This window comes from Nannospalax galili, unplaced genomic scaffold, assembly GCF_000622305.1.
Source record: "Nannospalax galili isolate Female #2095 unplaced genomic scaffold, S.galili_v1.0 scaffold40, whole genome shotgun sequence".
NCBI lineage: Eukaryota > Metazoa > Chordata > Mammalia > Rodentia > Spalacidae > Nannospalax > Nannospalax galili.
The window spans coordinates 2,351,924-2,371,961 of record NW_008347810.1 but is presented as its reverse complement, the minus strand read 5'-3'; the positions used below and the strand labels follow the sequence as shown (position 1 = coordinate 2,371,961).

The 20,038-nt window shown below is 45.8% G+C and overlaps 1 protein-coding gene across 14 annotated transcripts in view; it reads left to right on the top strand.

Moving 5' to 3' along the window:
* Nucleotides 1–20,038, top strand: part of Rgs20 (regulator of G protein signaling 20) — a 135,915-nt gene that overhangs the window by 22,111 nt on the left and 93,766 nt on the right. For 6 of the 14 annotated variants that reach the window (XM_029568964.1, XM_029568958.1, XM_029568965.1 and 3 more), the window contains exons 1-2: nt 14,532–14,641; nt 15,054–15,341. Coding sequence is in view for 4 of the 14 variants with exons in the window: in XM_008844420.3 (XP_008842642.1) it covers nt 11,867–11,889; nt 14,314–14,641 (351 nt within the window). In the remaining 10 variants the exon portion in view is untranslated. Of the gene's footprint in view, nt 1–11,866; nt 11,890–14,313; nt 14,642–15,053; nt 15,342–15,361; nt 16,017–20,038 lie in introns of those variants that run through there. The other 8 variants (XM_029568966.1, XM_029568961.1, XM_029568960.1 and 5 more) reach the window with 6 other exon arrangements.

Here is a 20,038-nt window from a genome sequence, read left to right as displayed (position 1 = left end):
GACTCTCATATGAACATTTGAAATTTGCCCTGTTCTGACTTTTTTCTAGTTCCCTATCTAGAACTTGTAATGCTAATTACTCTAGTCTTTACTTCTCCTTCACATCTCCCATTCATGATTCAAGGACTTTCTTCCCTCCTTAGAGACAAGAGTTATGCAATTTGGGAGTCTTTTAGATAGACCCACTGCAAGCGTATTTCAGTTGCCTCACCCTGCGTCCCTGTTCAGCACGGAAGAAGCCAGAGCGGTCTGCATCCCTATTCCCTATTGGCAATTTGGTTAACTCCTTCAGAGGATGGTGTGATAAGAATAGGAAGTAGGAATTGGCTAGGCAGTTAGGGTACAAAGACCCCAAAGAAAATTAGCCAGTTTCTTGGCTAAAACTTACAGTGTCCTTGGGCCTCTTAGCAGCATACTCTGTTCCAAAGGCCAAAAATGTCTAAAGTATTTGCGAGCTTGTAACTAATCCTTAAAAGATTTTAGGGTTACTTCTTCAGCTGGGGGAATATTAGAGTAGACAAAAGCCACATAAAAATAAATAAACAAATCAAAGAAGAAAAAAAAAGAGTTATTATTACCAGGTGTAGTGGGGCGTCCCTTTAATCCCAGTACTTGGGAGGCAGAGGCAGGCAGATCTCCGTGAGTTTGAGGCCAGCCTGGTCTACATAGTGAGTTCCAGGCCAGCTGGGGCTACAGGGAGACCCTGTCTCAAAAAGACAAAAAAAAAGCAAGCAAAAGAAAGAAAAAGAAAAGAGTTATTATTGATCAAAGTTTGTTCACTCCTGTTATTTTAATGTTGCAGGGTTGTTTTCTTAGTTGACTATTCTGGGATAATTTATTTATTCTTTATGTTCCCTTGAGAATGTGTATTCTTTTCAGACCAAAGTATTCCATTGAGAATCCTCTGTAGAGGATTATTTCCTGAACACAACTTCCTTAAATATGATTTTGTCATAAGAAATTTTTCTTTCTCCTTCAATTACAACTAAAAGTTTGGTTGGATATAGTAGTCTGGGCTGGAATCTCTGTCTACAGTACCAGATGTGTGTTCCACCCCTAGAAGCGGGCATTATATCCAATCAAAAATTTGCTGGTTGTACACATACTAGATGCTCCACTATTGCACCAGCAGGAACATCTTGTTTGGTGTGTTGATAGTGCAACATGCAGGGTCTGTTGTTGAGGAGAATTATATGGTATTATTCTCCCTCTTTCATCTGCATGTTGCCTTTTGTCACCATGAAAGCCACCCAACCAGTGGCAGGGAGTGTCCAGCTTAGTCCAAGCTTGATTTCTCCCTCACCTGCACTCACATCATGCAGTATCTTCAGCAATAGGTTTTTTCTGTCCACTTCTGGTGCACAACCAACGTTATTGGCAATGGCCTTTATTGTTTTGGGACCTCTAGTGCCTTGGACACATTTTTAAAATTACCTGTTTAATGTGCATGAGAGTAGCAGGATAAAATAATCAGCCAGGACACTGAGACTGGTTGCTCAGGACCTTAGTCCACAAGTGTGCAAAAGGTGCTAGAAAAATAACTTAGCCTGAATTACTTCATCTCCTTGTTCTCATTTCCAATTCCCAGAAGAGAAAACCTGGCCCAGAGGAAGGTGGTTTCTACACCTGAATCAATTATTCCTGCCTATTCTGTACATTATGAGAATCTTCAAATTGCCTTGCATACATTTTGAATTGTATCATAGAATTGACTTTTGAGAATCCCAGAACAACCAGGACATGCAAGGCAGACAGCCCTGAGTTGGATGTTTACAGTCTGGTATTTATAGTCTATTACTTATAAGTTTCATAATAATAACTGAAAGATAAATCCACACATCTTCCCTAACTCCTATCCTACCATTGTATTTGGCAAAGAATCTGTGAAGAGGTTCCCTCACAACTAAGACCTCGGTTCATAACCATCCACTCTCTGGGGAACTGGATGGGTTATAGAGTTTTTATGTAACCCTTCTGCTTTCTTGTGGCAGGCCAAATAGACCCAGTATTGATCATCTGATACTCAACCACACAGGTACATAGATACATGAAGAGTGACTTGGAGTTTTAAACCCTTCCTCAAAACCAATACTCTTATCAAGTTCAAATGCCAGCTGTGCCTGCAAAAATGTGTGAAATTGATATCAAAGATCTTGATCATTTCTTTCAAGCAATGTCACACCATTGATCATGTTTTCCTTGACTCTTTTTCTACAACTTTACACAGTCTGCACACTTCATTGGTAATGTCTGCCACTGGCTGCTTCTGTGGATCACAGAGGATGGTGCAGTGCCCTTGGTCACGCTACCTCACAGGCTCTTCATTTTCTCCGCCCAAAAGCCAAGTTACAACTCTGCCTGGTGCACCCATCAGAAATGAGCTATTTTTTTATATCAGATCTCTGGGGGAAGGAAAAAGAAGTGAATATTTGGGGATGTTAGAAAAGTTGGGGTTGGGGTAGAGAGCTCACAACGTTTTCACATTCCTTCCCCCTGAGTCAAGATACAGAGCTCAACTCCTTTTCTTAGCATGACACTCTCCACTTTGTGCCCAGTGCAACAATGCTCCAGGTAACCCAAGAGTGAAATGTGCTCTTTGCTAGCATTATGCTAAAAAAAAAAAAAAAAGCAAGGACTAGAAGAGTGGTAGTAAATGGTGACATCTGGTGGGAGTTTAGGCCTTGCAGGGTTTCTACTGGGTAAAACCAAGATTCACTGTAAGTCACTGAAGTTTGATTACTTAAAGATAGCTTTAAAAGAAAAAAAACTAAACTAAAAAGTTGTGTAATAAGATCCAGACAGCATAGACAATAATGTCTTTGGAATTACAAGAACTGTTTTTTTTTAATTCAAGTCTAAGCTAGATTTCATTCTCAGAGTCTTGGTTTTATTGTCTATATAAAATTAAGGCAATAATAACACCCATATATAAATTTTAACAAGTTGTTTTGAAAAAAACACATGAGATAACTATGTCAAAATTCTGGAGTTCAGGGTGTGGGTCAGATTCAGTCTGTTTCTCTAGCATGCTCAAGACTTGGATTAAATCCACAGCATTTGGGGAAAATAATCTACTAAACTTTAAAAATGTAGACTTTTTTAAATTAGGCATTCTAATTTTTAAAATTTTTATTATTTTTATTTTTGTGTATGAGTGTATTGCCTGCATGTATGTAAGTGCATGTGTCCTGCAATGCCCAGTGAGGTCAGAAGAGGGCATTGGATTCCCCTGGAACTGGAGTTATGGGCAGTTGTTAGCTGCCATGTGGGTGTTGGGAATTGTACCCAGGTTCTCTGCAAGAGCAGCCAGTGCTCTTAACTGCTGAGCGGTCTCTCCAGCCCCCACATTTTAGTTTTTTAATGAGCCTGCATCTGTGGGTCTACATTCCCAGTCCTGTGCTGCCATCTTGGGAGCTCCCTGGAGCCAGTATGCTTGGGTTCTAACCTGCATCTCTCCAAAAACTGCTCACTTGTTGTCTGTATCTGGAAGGAGGTCTTGTGCTTACTGGGCACATAGTAAGGGCCAATCTACATTGGTAGACCAACTGATTAGTAAGTAAATAGAAAGGCATCGTTTCCTTGCTTCATCCCCACTATGGCTGAAACCTCGATGCACCAGTTCATAATTTCTTGACCTCTTCAAATTAAAATTGCTAAAAATCCTTTCAGACAAACATCTAATGTGTCATAATAGAAACTGATATTAGTTACAGATTCTAAATGGTCCCCAAAATACGTAATTGCAAGGCAGTGCCAACCTTCAGCTTTCCCGAGGAAAACAGCCTTTTCAAAATGCCAAGCAAAGCAGTCTAATTCAGCTGCATCCAACTCAAAGAAATCAATGACTGCTTACAAGCTCTCCCAACAGCCAGGCCAGAAGAGGAAGAAAGCCGGAGAACCACCAGGTCCTGCATGGCCAAGGAAGGCTTAACAAAGCTTGCTTCACTAGAAGGTACTGGAAAAACAACGAAGCCCAGACAGCCTTCCTGAGCCCTGCCGCAAATTGCCCATTTCAGACGGAACAATGACTCCCTTGTTCTCGCTGTCTTGTTTGTTGATTTTCAGGCTCTATCCTCTTCTTTCTTGGACTGATGGAGCACTTGGCTGTATCTCCTGAACCCCACACAAGAAAATACAAATAACTCTAAACAGCTAGGTTTACGTGTTTCACAGGCACTTCAAAACTAGAGTGAGTTTTTAATCTTTACCTAAACTTTCCTTTCCTACAGTTTTTTTTAATCTCAGTAAATGGTGCCATCATCCAACTAGCCTCAAACTAGAGCCTTGGGAGCAAACCCTTCCCTTACTTTTGCCCTCATTGCACACCCCCACACAGCCCTTGGGTTTTTGTTGAGGCTACTCAAGTTATCAATTATCTCTTCTGAGATCCCGCTCTAAGTTATTTCATATTATGTAAAACACTGGTTTTTCAGGTTGTGCCTTGCCCTGAGAGACTCCATTTTACATGTAGCTGTTGATTCCATTTTGAGGGCAGAGGATGATTGTGTGCCCTTGGGTGGAGCCCAAAACAACAACATCTGTCCAGCATCACTTATGCGGCACAGACTGATAAATGATTTATTCCTGGTAGTAAAAAGGGTGCCACCTTATAAATTTATCATGGTGAATTGAGACTGCGGGGGCCCCTATGGGCATATTAAAATCATATCAGGGAAACCAGACTTAAGAACTTATTGGACACACCAGATCAAGGAAAAGATGTAACTTGGACCCTGTAAAGTGGTGGCCACTTAGCACTGCAAAGGCAATGGCTCCACACCAACCCATCACCTGATACTTGGTATGTGCATCAAGAACCACAGGCAGACAACCCCGACAATCCTAGGGCTTCAGCTTAGCTCTATCCTTGTTGTTGATTCTGACCACTAGGCTACTCTCTGCCTGTCCATCTGCTTGCCCATCTAGATCCTGAACCCACCGTATCCTGCTCTCAGGGCCTGGTTCTGCCTTTTGCCTTGAAGCTGAACTCAACCCTGAAGCCTCACTATCGACCCTGACTCTCTCTTGGCCTCAACAGTAGCTTCTTTCTGGTGCTGGTTTTGGGTTTGTTCTCTTATCCACACAGAGCCTTATGCATTTCACTCAGTCTACTTCTGGAACTTCTTGAACTGTACTGTAGCCTCTTTAACTTGTATTCACTCTGTAAACCACAGACAGAAAGAAGTGATAGGTAGATAAGGTGATAAATAGGTACACAGGTAGATTATACAGACAGACAAATAGAAACTGTGTGCAGTGTGATGTGTGTGACATGTGAATTAATATTAATAAGTAAGATTGGGATAAAAGAACCTGCCTTTATCTTAACCAGATTACTGAGCTTGTGGGATTATCTAGCGAATTGCTGCCATTGAAACCATTGCACCTGTGAATTTATTGTTATTCAAAAAATTCTGATGTTGTGGAAAGACACAAATATGTCCATCTATGTTTCTGGAATAGTACGCTCAAAAAGTCTCTTCACTTCCTTCTTGTTTAACACTTTCTTGGATCAAGCCATGATTATATGTTAAAAAATTTTAATTAAAAAAATAAAATAAGTAAATTGCTATAACAGCCTCCTCCCTGGTCTCCTCTTTCCCGGCAGGCTTGCTTCTAAGGAGCACCAAAAGGAAGAGAGGTCTTTCTAGAACATAATCAAGATACATTTTTCTGATCACATTTTTTCAGTGACTCATTTACACCTGGATACAATTGAGACTCTGCATCTTCCCCCACCCTCCAGGGGCTCAATTCCAATGCCTTTAGGCTAATGACTGTCACATTTCCATGCCCTTACACTGGTACCCAGAGCTCTACCCTGAGCTTAAGGCGCTTGTATTAGTTACTTCTCTGTTGCTGTGATAAAATATCATGACCACGGCAACTTATAGATGGAAGAGATTACTTGGTTTATGATTTCAGAGGGATTAGGGTCTATAATGGCAGAGGAGATGTGGTGGCAGAGGTGGATGGAGCAGAAAGCCAAGGGATCACATCTTCAAGCAGGCACAGGAAGCAGAGAGACAGGAAATCCAGCAAGGCTTTAGAGCTCTCAAAACCCACCCCCAATGATGTGCTTCCTCCAGCAAGGCCATACCCCCCCGCCAAACTTCCCAAAACAGCGCTACCAGCTGGAGGCAAAATGTCTACTTGGAGCTTATGGGGGACATTCTCATCAAAACATCATAGCTCTCTTGGGACAGATTACTTGATATCTCCATTTAAGTGACTTATAGACATCTCAAAAATCTGTCTTGAGGATTTTCTTTTTCCTATTTTTTTTGCATTTTTTAAAAAATTTTTTAATTTTTTATTGATTTTTTTTTGTGTATTTCATACAGAACATCCTGATCTTATTCATCTTTATACCTGCATCCCAAATGGTACCCTTTCATAGACACCCCCCCACTGGAGCCCATATACTCTGTCATCCCTCTTAATGCCCACTGGGTTGTCGGTGCCCCCAGCCATTCCCCAGTGCTTGTCCATCTGCTGCTGAATCTAGTCAGCCTATCTAGAGTTCCTTGTTTTAGGGAGATCAGCTCTTCCTCATCTAGCAGCAATCAGTTGCCAACATTCCTTTAGATAAGATTGGGGTCTGCTGTTCACTCTCCCAGCTCTATGCTGGGTTACTGTCTGGGAGTCTCTTGGGCCACCCTGGCCAATAACTCAAAGGAAGGTATCTCCTGTCTGGCATTGTTTCTTATTATGTAGCCTTTAGCTCTACACATGGACTCTTAAAGAATTAATACTGATCACTTTACTCTTTGGTTATACTTTCCTTTTGGGTGTTTAAGACCATATAGTTGGCCCAGATAAACCAATTTCTTTTTACTCTTAAGGTTATTTGAGGATCTGTTCCTCAGGGGTCACATGGGTTTGGGAGGAGCCCCTGGCTCCTTTCTTTTACCAGTTCCATCTATGTGAAGATAAGTCAAAGGTCCCGCTCGACTGTGGCTGGCTTCACTTGGAAGCATGGAGGAGCTGTTTCCTCTGTGTTGACGAGGAAAATTTTCTTATTTTCTTCATTTCAGCAAGTCACTCAACTGTTCAAAAGAGGAGGAAAAACCTGGAAATTAATTTTTCACTTTATTTCCTCTTTTTCAATTTATTCATTTGATTCACCTGAATTTCTGCTAATTCCATCTCTAAAACTTACACCAAATTTATTTTTCCACATTTTTATTCCTTTTACCTACCTGTATCATCTCTCACCTGGACCAGTGCAAGTCCTCCCGTTTCATTCCTCCCTTTGTCCTGCTGCTCCAGCTCAGTCTAGTACACAAAATATTAGATCACGACATTTGCTTTCAACCTTTCAGTGACTTCCTATTACTTTTAAAATGAATCTAAAATCCTTAAAATGACCCTCTTGCCTTCTTTGCTCTACATAGACTCTTCCTGCCCCCTGAGTCGCCACACTTCTGTGAGAGGAGCACATTTCTTTTCTTACTTACTTTGAATTCCAAGCCTTTAGGAGAAAAAATATGTAGGAGACATGTAATCAGCACTACTGAAAGAGAGACTAAGGCAGTGTGTGGTTTTACATAATTGTAATGCCAGCATTTGGGAGGCTGAGGCTGGAGGCTTTAAGTGTGAGGCTAGCCTGTGCTGCATATGAAGACCTTAGTTTTTAAAAATGTACTTTTCTACATTCTTACACTGGTCCTCGGTTCAGCCTGTTTTGGCATTTCTTTCTACTTCCCTGTGTTATAATCTATGTTTCACCAAATACCAGAATTATACCAGCCAGTGTGTGCCATAGGAACACTGAATGGAGCGGCGTAAATCAAAGTGAGGGAACTTCAAGGCTCAATGACCGATGAGGAGCGCTGACTCTGCTGTGCTTGTCTGCTTGTCCTTTGCCCCTGCCTGGGCCAGAAGCCTATACCCTGGCGTGTTTCATTTTGTCTTGTTCCCTTGCTTGTTTGTATTTTCAGCAAAATGAACTCAGGCTTTGCACATCTTAGGCACGTACTCTACCACTGACCTTACTCCCCAGTCCCTCAAAGTTTCATTGCAGTGAAATAGCACTAAAAATTCACAATTTTTGCTTTTCGAACTATGTAGATTCATTTATAATGTCCTATACTCATTGCCACTCTCTATTTACAGAACTTTGTTCTTCCCAAACAGAAACTCTATGACATTCCAACAATAACTTATCATTCTCCCTTTTCCCAGCCCCTAGTAATCTCTATTTTACTTTTGCTTTCTCTGAATTTACCTATTGTTGATACCATAAATAAATGGAGTCTTGCAACATTTGTCCTTTTAGATCTGGTTTCTTTCTTTTTTTTTTTTTTTTTGGTAGAATTTTCAAAGTTCTTCCATGTTGTAGCAAGTATGAGAATCCTATGCCCTTTGTGGCTAAATAATATTTGCCTGCTTGTAGTTCATTTGTCCACTGAATCTTTACTGATCACATTATTAAGGGTCAAGCACTGTTTGGGGAACTATCAAGACAACAATGAGCACAAAAGACAAAATTACTACTAACTCCTTACAAATAGTCTCTGACATAAGTGTGTGTGTGTGTGTGTGTGTGTGTGTGTGTGTGTGTGTGTGTAATGGCAGCAAGGGCTATGGAAGACATTATTGTAGGGACAGCTGTGAAGGAAGAAGAGACCTTAGAGGCAGGTGGGAATGTTCATGTAGTACCTTCAGGTCTATGGTAAGGTTTTAGGATTTACTCTGAGATGAGAAGTCAATGGAAAGTCTATGCAAAGTGACTGAATCTGTCCCATTATTCAAAGATAACTCTGGCTTCACTACTGAAACTGAACTCTGAAGGAAAATGGTGAAAAGAAGTAAAAAGTTATTTTCCCGGATAAATACAATCATTAGAAAGTGTGTGTCTGTGTGTGTAAGGAGGAGATTTATTGTAAGGTATTGGTTCAGGAACTTGAGAAATATAGCAAGTCTGAAGTCTGTGGGACAAGCCAGCAGGTTGGAAATTCAAATAAGAGTTGATGTTGCAGTCTTGATTCTGAAATCTGCATGACAGGAAAAGCAGGCTGGAAACTCGGACAGGCTTTCTATGTTGCAATGTGAGGGAGAATCTGTCCAGATCACTTCTTAGCTCCTCGTAGTTTGTTAGCAATCTTTGGCATTGCTTAGCCACCAGACATCATCCTGATTTCTGTCTTAGTGACTACATGGCATTCTATGTGCATGAATGGGTTCATATTTCCCCTTTTTATAAGGATACTACTCATTGGTGTAAAGCCATCCTACTCTGGCATGATCTTACCTTCACTGATTACATTTGCAAACTCTATTTCAATGTAATCATATCCTGAGGCACTGGAGGTTCAAACTTCAGTATATAAACTGGGAAGGATGCACATCAACTTTTGTAATGCAGAGTGCTCTGTGAATCAGAGGAGCCATTGGACTTAGCTAGTAAATTTATATAAGAGGTAGTCAGGAGGCTTGGGGTATGGCTCAGTGATAGAGCCCTTGCCTAGAATGCTTTGTGTTCAATCTCCAACATCAATGAGATGGAGGAGGGGGAATTGAAAACCAATTCCCTTTTTTAAAAACTTAATCAGAGATAATCAAGTTGTGGTGATTCCTCCTTGAGAAGCCAACCCCCCCCCCCCCGCTCTTGGGTGCGCCTTACTCTTTTCTTAAGTGCTTTCCCTTTGATTAACCCCTACTTTTAAAATCTGTTTTAAAAAGATGTTCTTTAATAAACTCAAACTCAGTTTCAAAAGAATAAAAATAATCAGATTGCCATTTCCTGATCTGGTGAAGACTTCATCAGGAGAAGGTGAAGAAGATCAAGAGTTTTTGTTTGGATATTGTATTAGTCCATTTTTGTTTCTATAACAAAATAAAGAATAGAGGCTTATTTGGTTCCCAGTTCTGGCAGCTGAGACGTCCAGGAGCAATGGTGTCAGCACCTGCTTCGAATATAGTGAGGGCCTTCCTGCTGCATAATAATATGACAAGGGCGTCACAGGACAAGACAGAGCAAGTAAGCTAGAAAGAGTCCATTTTCATAATTAAGCCAGTCAGGAGATACCCATTAATCCATAAATGAAAGCAGAGCCTTCATGATCAAATCACTTCTGACTGTCACACCTAGGGGCCAGGTTTCTTACTCACAAACTTTGGAAAGATACCTCAAACCATAGGAGATATGATAAATGCTCAAATAAAGGCCCATCTCCTATCTGCAGCCTTACACTTGATTACTAATGCTGACAACTGGCCCATCTTTGAAAGTACTGAGGCAGAGAGAAAGAACCTTTTAGTGTTGCCTGTCCCCAGAGTCTCATGACATCTAAGTAGCTCCATTGTGGCCCCTCTCATTCTGCAGCCAGCCCCTTTCCCTGTCATCAGTTTTATTATACAATATCTCTATGTCCTCTCCATATAAGTCTTATGCACAAACACATTGTAAAAGTCATTAAATAATATCTGAAGTCAAAACTAATAATGAACTGTAGAAATACTGTTTTTAACTATTTAACTATTGTGTTTTAAGTAGGAACATTGAGATTTTAAGTGAAATTAGACAGATTTATGTTATTATTGATTGTGTGGGTCTCAAATTAAAAATAATCTGTGACTATAATAACCATTTTGTATACTGCCACCTTCCAATCCACAAGATTTCTATAAGCACAGCCAAAGGTTTGGGTTTATAGTTCTTGACTGGTGTCTGCTAGATCCTTGGATCCTAGTGGGAGAATGATGTCTCCAGATAGCAGAGAATAAAAATATATAATATGGCTAGACCACAGAAAAATAGAATTTTAAAAATAAAGTTTTGGAGAAAATAAACCACAAAGTTCAATCTACTTTCAAACTCTACAGGTGCTCAGCTGTTTTGGAAAGGTGGTGGTTTAATTCTGCTATAGGTGTTTCCATTGTGATGTGTGTTTAAATATAAAAGAAGACTCTTCAATTTGGGAAAGTAGGAAGGCATTGTTTATATTGATTCAAGTGTCGGTTTTCTAGTATGCAGAAAGTCATTTTGGTTGCTGTTCAACAGCCAACATGATTAATTAAGGAAGTTGTTATTCAGTCATCATAGTGCTCCCTAAGTCTTTTGCGTCCCTAGGGATGGATGCTTTCAGGAGTAGGAACCGTGTGATTATTCCATTTTGTGATTAATGTCATTGATTCCACAAACTGCCATTCAGAATCTGGCTCAAAAGGCAGACAAGGCTCCCTGCCCTGCAGCTGGGGAACAGCTAGAGGTAATTCCTAGGATAAATTTCTCAGATTGAATTTGTGGCTATATTAATACTCTGTGGGTCTCTCTGTTCTTACTACTGGGGCCTATGGCAGCCAGTGGATACAGACACACACACACACACACACACACACACTGCCCCCATGCCTATGCCTGCTTTAGACAACTGCCTAGTCCTACCCTGGCTCTCAAAGCAAGAGGCCTAGAACCTGGAACCTGAGGGCAGACCAGTCTAAGGAACGCAAATGGTGTCTCCAGATTAGTAAAGGAGTCTAAATTTCATTTCTTTGGGATTCTTGGGCCTTTTATTCTGCCTGAACATTTCCATAGCTTCCTTCAGAAGAGTCTCTGTGTTGAAGCAGAGACTGGAGCAAAATGCGTAATGAAGAGTGCCCAAAGACAGGGTGAGTGAGCAAACGGGGAGAAAAGAGAAGGTTCTCACAAAGCCAGTGGGAAACAGGAACTGAGGAGCCAAATGCTGGGAGCCACAAAAGGCTCTTCAAGTTGTCAGGCCCCTTGGCGTTCTGCGTGCATCTTGGAAGTATGCTGGGGTCTTCACTTTCCGTCTTTTCGTCTTCATCCAAAATTCTGTTCGAGGGCGAGAAGCAAAGGTCGTGGGTGGGCTCAAGGTGTAGGTCTTTGGGAACAAGCCAGACTCCTCCAGCCCAACTGCCTGTGTCCGCCGAAATCCCTGCACTGAGAAATTTCAGCTCTGAGAAGTCCCAGCTCTGAGAAGACCCCATGGCCACTCTGCACTCCGTTGCCGGTGTAGCAACGGCCTGCAGCCCCTGGTTGCTGCACTCAGGGTGAGGATAAGAATTAGCCAGGTCCTGTTGTACAGTGCCTCCAGGCGCGTTGCCATAAGTTAAAATCCGCCCCCCCCCAAACACACATGCACTCCAACTCCCAGCCGAGGGGGAGTCCCCTGGCCTCTTCTTCTCCCGAGACTAGGCGACACTGGGTCCCTGGACACCATTGGCTCTCTGAGTTTTCAAAACGGTCCATTTGCCCTCCACAAGTGAGTTGTTGGCACTTCTCCAGAAGTCTTCTGGGCTCCCTCCATCTCCTAAATTGACCTCGGCAGAAAGCAGGGGAGAGTGCATGTGAACACGGAGAATGAAAATTCTAGAATATTCTAGAATGACCTATGCCCCAGGAAAAGGTAATGAAGGAAAGCAACACAGTGTGAACTTACTTGGAAATGCAAACCCAGCTCCACTCTCCTGGGCGGCGCATACAAACGACCTAGTGACAAACCCGCCAGTGCTCGGCAGCTTCCCAGAAAAGGCCTCATGAATGAGAATGGGTTGCTAGGTTTCCTCCCTCCCTCTCGACAATCCCTTCCCACAAGACTTCCACCGCGGAAAGAAAACAGGCTGGCCGGGTGACTACCGAGCAGGGCACCGTGCCAGGCCCACGAAGTCCTGCGGCCGCTCCCACTTTCAGGACCCTGGAGAGCGTCCGCCTGGCCCCGGGGACCCGAGCCCAGCAGTCCCCGGCGCGCTCCCCTCCCACCCCCTCCACACTGTCTTTTATTGGATGCGTCCCGCCTCCACCTTCATTTTTTCTTGGCAATCACCACTCTTTTTTCACTGACAGAATAAATTGTTTTTGTGTTTTGGGTGCTTGAGGGAGGTGTTTGGATTGGCAGAGTTAGGTTTCCCGTTTGTATCTACGCTGAAGAAGCACCGAGGGCTCTCAGATGAAAGCCTAAGGTGATCAGCCTTGAAAAACCACTAACTAGACTCTGCGTGGACGCACCCGTAGCCTTCTGCACTCGGGAGGCTCAGGCAAAAGAATGAAAAGTTTAAGACCAGCCTAGACTTCATAGCAAGACACTATTTCCAAAAAACACAGTTTTAACAAAATAATTCTCTTTGAGATTGAGAAATGTTTCCCTTTGACAATCCTATTGTTAATCTTTTTTTTTTTTTTTTTTTTCGTTTTTGTTTGAGACAAGTGCTCACCTAAGTCGTGCTGACTTCAAACTCACTAAGCTGCGGATGACCTTGCCCCCACCTCCTCAGAGCCAGGACTGCTGGCAAATGCAGCGTACACTATGCTGAACCCAGGGCCTCCTGCATACTAGCCAACCACTCTACCAATTGAGCTACGTTCCCAGGCCTCTCTATTATACTTCTTAATTCTCCCACTAAGGCAAGAATAATTAAAGTGTAAAGATTATTTTTAAAGCCACTAAGTTCATTATTTTATTTTATAAATGAAGTAGATGGACTCGAAAATTAAAGAATTTTCCCACCGTTAAAGTCTGTCACTAGCAAGGCTGTTTCTAGGACTTGACTTCTAAACTTAAAGATACTCTGAAATGATTTTTTTTTTTACTTTCCAAGGAGAAATACTTTGACCTTCATCCTCTTTGCCTAAGTTTCCTAGAGCAGAGGTGGAAGTTGGAAGCTGGAAGCTGGACACATGGCATTTGTACAAGAACCTGCAGCAGTAACACAATACTAAGTCCTGGTCTCCTCCACTCCATCCACTCCACCACTGAACAGCAAGGCCTTGGCCACACCCCACACCCCACATCCCCAGTCTAAGGTGGGTCTGGCATTCCTCAGCCACCCGCATTTACCATCCACGACTAACTTAACTATCCCACTGTAACTGGTAGTCACCTGCATCATTGCCTCTGGTAGGTAGAGGTCTAGTGGAAAAGGGAAACGGGGGAGATGGGTTCGGATGAGGCAAAGAAGGGTTGCAAAAGTGAAAGAGGCTGTTAACACAGATCCTCACCTCCAGCAGGCTACCTTCAACTTGCCTACGAATCCCCTGTATACCAACATGCAGATTTTGAGGCTGTGGGTTTGGATGGGAACACAGATTTTGCATTTCAAAGGAGCGCCTAGGTACTGGCAACTGACGCTGGCAACCACAACTGAGTAGCACTACGTTAAAGGAGGGTGAGGAAAAGGGAGGATCGAACCTTAGGCCTTGTCCTCTCGAGATCACCGAACTTCTCTTGCACCCCCAAAGTAAGTTCTAAAATGCCACTTTCATCTCGGTACCTGAGCTAGACCCTAACCATGTGCTGGTTTTGTTTCTGTCCTTCCCACACTTCCTGCCCTCCCCGCCCCGGCCCTGAGCAGCCCCCAGGCTGGCCCGCCGTCCCGAAGTTGCTGTCTCCTTTCTAGCCTGCCGTCCAGCCTCACGGGGTTCTTCTCTCATCTTCTCCGGCGTACCCCTCCCGAGGCTCCCCTGCGGCGCCCTGACTTCTCCCCTCGGCTTCCCGCCTGGCCTGACGCCCGGCTCTCTCCAGTGCTCAAGGAGCTGCCCCACCGTCTCCCGCTCCGACTTGCTACCGGGCAGGGCCTGTCCGGCCGACCCCCGGGGGCCCGCCCTCTGAGGCTGACCCGTCGGGCCCCGGAAGCCAGAGAAGAGGACCCCAGCACCCGGCACAGTTCTCAGGTCTCGGTAAGTACTGGGCTTTCCACCATGCCCACCCCGGCTTCACGCGGTACCAGTCTCTGCCACTCTTTCTAACCCGGGCTGACCTAGTCCATGACGGCCTGGCCCCGAGATGACAAGGCTGGGACAAAGCTGGGCACATTGGAGGAAAGGACGCCGGCGGCTCCCTGACACTCCACCCGCGGAGGCTCTTCAAGCTACTCCCCTCCCCCAGCCATTCATCCTCTCTCTAGGGTCCCGGCAAGCGTGAGGAAGCCCTCCTCCGCCCACGAGCGAGCTGCTTTTCAAACTCTTTGCTGCGCTCACTCTTCCCAGCCTCCCCCAATACGCGCCTCCGCCCTCCGCTGCGCTCCGCTCCCACTCCCCTGCCCTCTCTGCAGGCGAGGGAGGAAATGACGTGATGTTATTTTTGTGTCAGGTCAGTTTGCAGCTTCAGTTTTAGCCCTCGGAGCTCCGGAGCCCTGCCCCAGCAGCCCACTCCCGGGGACACACCGCGATCCTCCGGTACCCCGGTTCTGGGCGCCCTCAAGGCTGCGCCCAGGTTCCTCGGCCGCACGGGCTTCCTTCCCACAGCCTCCGAAGTCCCTAGGGAAAGGGACCGCCGAGAGACTCCGGGAGACCCGAGCGGAGGGTTAGTTCTTCCAGCGCTCCACCCGCCTTCCCTGCAGCCAGGTGGGGCCACCCGGCTCCGCCAGGCCGGGACCCGGTGAGGACCACTTTCTAGAGCGTGAGAACTTGGGGAGGCGGCTGCTAGGGACGAGGTAGAGACCGAAGTCAGAGACGCTCCGGGCAGAGCAGACTAGGGGCTGCCCGGCCGAGGCGGCAGTGCCCAGGCGCGACCCTGGGGACCGAGCGTACGGTCCTCTCCGGCCCCCAGCTCCTCCCTCCGCCCGGCTCTACTTCATTCACAGGGTCCGAGCCCTCCCTCCCGCACCCTCGCTCAGCCCCTGCAAGCTGAGGCCGGGAGTTAAAGAGGAGGCTTTGCAGAAAGCTTTAAAGCCTCTCCGGGCGGGACTGGAGGAGTGGCGCTGAGGCCAGGCACGGTCTTACCGCGTGGGCACAGGGGAGAGCCCCAGCCCCGCCGCGTGCCGCGCAAAAGCGGCCGCCAGAGGGAGGCGAGCCCGGGGATCGCCCAGCCCCGGGAAAGCGAGCGAGGGGGCGGAGAGGAGGCAGGGCTGGGAAGGAAGAGGAAGAGAGGAGCGCGGGAGGCCAGACCTAGGGAGGCTGGAAGCGACCAGCTGGGAAGAGCGTTCGCTGGCTTAGGAAGGACTGCGCTCAGCTTTGCAGTAAAACTCCGGCACAACCCGGACGGATGCGCACCGCCAACGGAGGCCAGCCGGCCGGAGCTTCCCCTCCAGCTAGCCCGGTGGACGCGGGCAGCGTAAGTACCCGGCTTCCTTAACGTTCCCACCTTCCCCGCAGACTCTCCCCGAGGCCCGGGACTGGGAAGTGAGTGAAGCCTCCACCGGATCCGGGTCGCCCTCGGCGGCGGGAGTCCTGGCGGGTCTGTAACCCCCTTAGATATTCAGTGCCTGTAGAGAGCCGGGTGTGGGCTAAGGGCGCGTCAGTGTCTGAAGGAAGGCTCGGTGCACCGGGGATCAATTTCTAGGGGATCCACCAAGCCGCGCGCGCGGTTCTACCTCCGCGCTCTATCTCCGGGTGCCGGAACCGGTGCGGGACCCGAGAGTCGATTTATTAAGGTGTAAAGTGCATATTGGCCATCCCGGGCATTGGGGGGGAGTCGGTGTTCCTACAGGACGGGGGTGAGGATGCTACCGGGGAGTGCCCGAGGCCGGCAGTTTGAGCGCTGGCGGGAAGGAGGCGGCACCCCTGGAACGCAGCACCTCCCTTTCGGAGACTTGTAGCTCCCGCGGCAGGAGGAGCTAGGTGCGAAGTGGGAGCGCGGGGCCTCCTGAAGGTGGGGGTCCGCGATTGCCAGGACTCGGTGTGCTTGGAAACTGAGCAGACGATTTTGGGTGCCCGCGCTGGGGGTTTCCCTCGAACCTGCCCGGAGCTCAGTCTTCCACACCCGCAGCTGTGCTCGGCAAGTTGGAACCTGCCGAGCGCCGGGGTGCGGTGACTGAGGGCGGGAGGCGGAGAGGCGGGTCGCTCAGCTGAAGGGAGGTGGGCGGCGGAGAGCCGGGTCTGTGCGCGCTGCTGTCCTTGGGACTGGGGGAAGCGGGTGGACTAGGCGCCTGTGGGGAGGCAGGAGGGTGGGCTCCTTCAGGGATCTGCGAGCGTGCGGACACCCCCACCCGACTACTGCAGGAGAGTAGGCAGGGGAGGGGCTAGGCACAGGGCTAAGTGGGCGTCTAGGGAGAGAATGGAGCTCGCTGCAGCCTTCTAGCCAGGTGCGAGTGGGCGATTGAAAGTGGGTGCTGGGGAGGCGCCTGCGAGCCCTGCGCCCTACCCTACCCCACCCGCCCGGGAGGGGCCCTGGGAGAGGCGTCGCTCTAGGCCGGGAGGGTCGCGAGCTTCCTGGATTCCGCGGCATCTAGGAAAACCTGAGCGGGGTCCCGGCCAGCAAACTGCATCCGTGGGGTGACGCGTGTTTGGGCCGGTCCAGGAGGGGAATTCCGGGAAGGAGCGGCTGCAGCCTCCACGCCCCAGGCGGTGAACTGGGTGACAAGAGAAAGTGGCGGTTTCTGCACCGGAGAAGGCTGGAAGGGAAAGCACTCTTTTCCAGAGCGTGGCAGGGTCTACCGCCCTCGGTGGGTCTCCGCTCCACAACCCGTAACCCGCTGGCTGGCTTGGCAGCCAGTACAGTTGGTGCTCAGGATAGCCCCTCACCTACTCCTTAGAAACTGCGGTGACAGGCTTGAAATTGCTTCCGAAGTGTGGGGAGCAGGGAACAGCAGCGTCCAGCACAGCCCACCGCCGCTTGGGCAGTCTGTGCCTCTCCTCCGGGCATAGCTGGCAAGGCCCCTGCGAGCTTCGTTTCATTTGCTCCGTACAGTGGAATAAACTAGAGTCCAAGCTCACCAAAATGGTCTTGAATTCCTCAAGAATATTTGTGGTATAATGACACTATCTTTAAGTGCTTTGGCACAACCTTAACTTGAAATTTACTATTTTTATTTTCCCCAAACCTACTTTGTCTTAAATATTTCATTTGTTATTTTTATTTTACGTGTATGAGTGTATTGCCTGCGTGTGTGTGAGTGCACCCGTGTTGTGCAATGCTCAGGAGGTCAGAAGAGGGAGTCAGATTCCCTGGAACTGGAGTTACTGACAGTTGTTAGCAGTCATGTGACTGCTGGGATTTGAACCCAAGTCCTCTACTAGAGCAGCCAATGCTCTTACCGCTGAGCCATCTCTCCAGCGCCCCCCCCCAACCCAAACTTTATAGGGTTTCATCCTGTTTTATCTTTTGTTCATTGTAATGTTGCAATGCGTTAAAACAGTGTTGCCTGGAAAGCAGGAGGCCTGCCTGGAATCTGAAACCGTGGCCTCAAATCCCAACCACACTGAGAAATTACCTAACCTCTTTGTTCCTTAGTTTTATGATCTGTAAGATGGAATAGCATCAGGAATTCAATAAATAAATACAGCACAGCTCTTATAATTGACTGGCACAAAGTATTTTAAAGCTGTTCATACTGTTTTTATTATATTGATGCTGCATGCCTTAGTGGAGTTCAAAATATAAAAACACCAGGACTGTCTGAGTATGCACACAAAATCCCAGCTCCCCTGAGACTGAGGAAGGAGAATCTCGAGTCTGAGACCAGCTGAACTACTATTGAGATCCTGTCTTATATATATATTAACAAAAAGTTCAGGAAGAAGATACATATTTTGTGTGATACAAAGAGTAAACACATTGAAATGGGTGTTCATCAAAATAATAAAGCAGTAAATGTTTTCTCTCAATACTGAATTTTTCTCTCAATATTGAATTTTACAATGCATTTCTCTATCACACAGACCCTTATATTTGAATAATTATGAGATACTTGAATGCAGGCATCAAACATAATTTTAAGAGAATTCTTACTCTTTAAAAAACAGTGGTACTGGTGAGATATCACAGTGATAAAGGCACTTGTGGTGCAAGTGTTTGAGGCCTGTGTTTGAACCCTGGAGCCCATGAACCAATATAAAGGTGGAAGGAGAGAGCCAACCCTGTGATGTCCACATAAGCTATGCATGAGCACCCACACCACACAGAGTAATAATAATAATAATAATAATAATAGTAATAATAATAGATAAATGAAAATTTACAGAAAGAGTTTGCTTTAGGTGGGTAGCTAAGTTGAGGACTTGCCTAGCATACACAAAGTCTCGGGTTCCATCCCCAGCACTGAATAAACCCTGTAGAGCTGTCCATGTGGGTTCTGTCAACACCTGGGAGAAGTTCAAGGTCATTCTCAGCTGCATAACAAGTTAAAGGCCAGACCTTGTTTCAAACAAACAAAAAAGTTTACTTCATAAAGCAGATGTACATTTTAAAAATACACATTGTCATAGTTTTTTACAGAAAATCCAATATCACTAAAATGAAGTAGTAACTATTATTGTATTTAAGAAAGCTCAGAGACTTACTGTAGGAACTAGGAGGACATTGGGACACTAAACAATTTTCCCCAAATACCATTTACTATAAAAAAAAAAATAGAGTAATGGCAATCAAGTTACTTTATGTTCCTCATTTTCCAAACAAGGAAGCACTTAGAGAGTTTAAGGGACCATCTACTGAGGGGCTGCAACAAGTTAGAATTCTGACTCACTGCCCAGAGCTCTGATACTGCACTGATGATTTGTGAACCATTTACAAACACGGAGACGGTGTATAGTAAGAAAAACATCTAAGGTGTGTATGTTAGCTCTAACATCAAGAAAGATCAGACCAGGCCTTAAAAGCTGGCTGCTGTTGCCTTTGAAAGCTTTGTTGTCAGGGGACTTAGTGTTATAAGTCATGGCCACATTACTTGCCTCCAGTGGTCTAAGGTCATAGGGCGAGCAGAAGCAGAGCCCGCATTAGAATTGAGGTCCCACTAGGGGATGCATTCACTTGCATACTCTATTAAGCCCTTCAAGCAGTTTTATATTAGAAATCATTTTCAAGCCTTTATTACATTTTTTAATCTTTTTCCTGCTGACTTTGAAGGTCATGTCTATGAGAAAACCTTTTAGGAAGAGCCTTCAGAATTACTCGGAAGATTGTATTCTTTCCAATTTTGTGTACTAGCAAGTGAAAGAGAAAAACTTGCTTATTTTTAATGTAATAGCTAGTGATGTCAAATGTCAGTTCTTACATTCTGATTGTATTCACTTCTGCAATTCTGTTTTACCATGTTCTCTTTCCATGAGCAGATGTGGATGGCAGCTAAAAGGTGCAACTCTCACATGAAGAGTTTAGCAGTTAATTAGATGGCAGGACCTTTCAGAGGTGAGGAT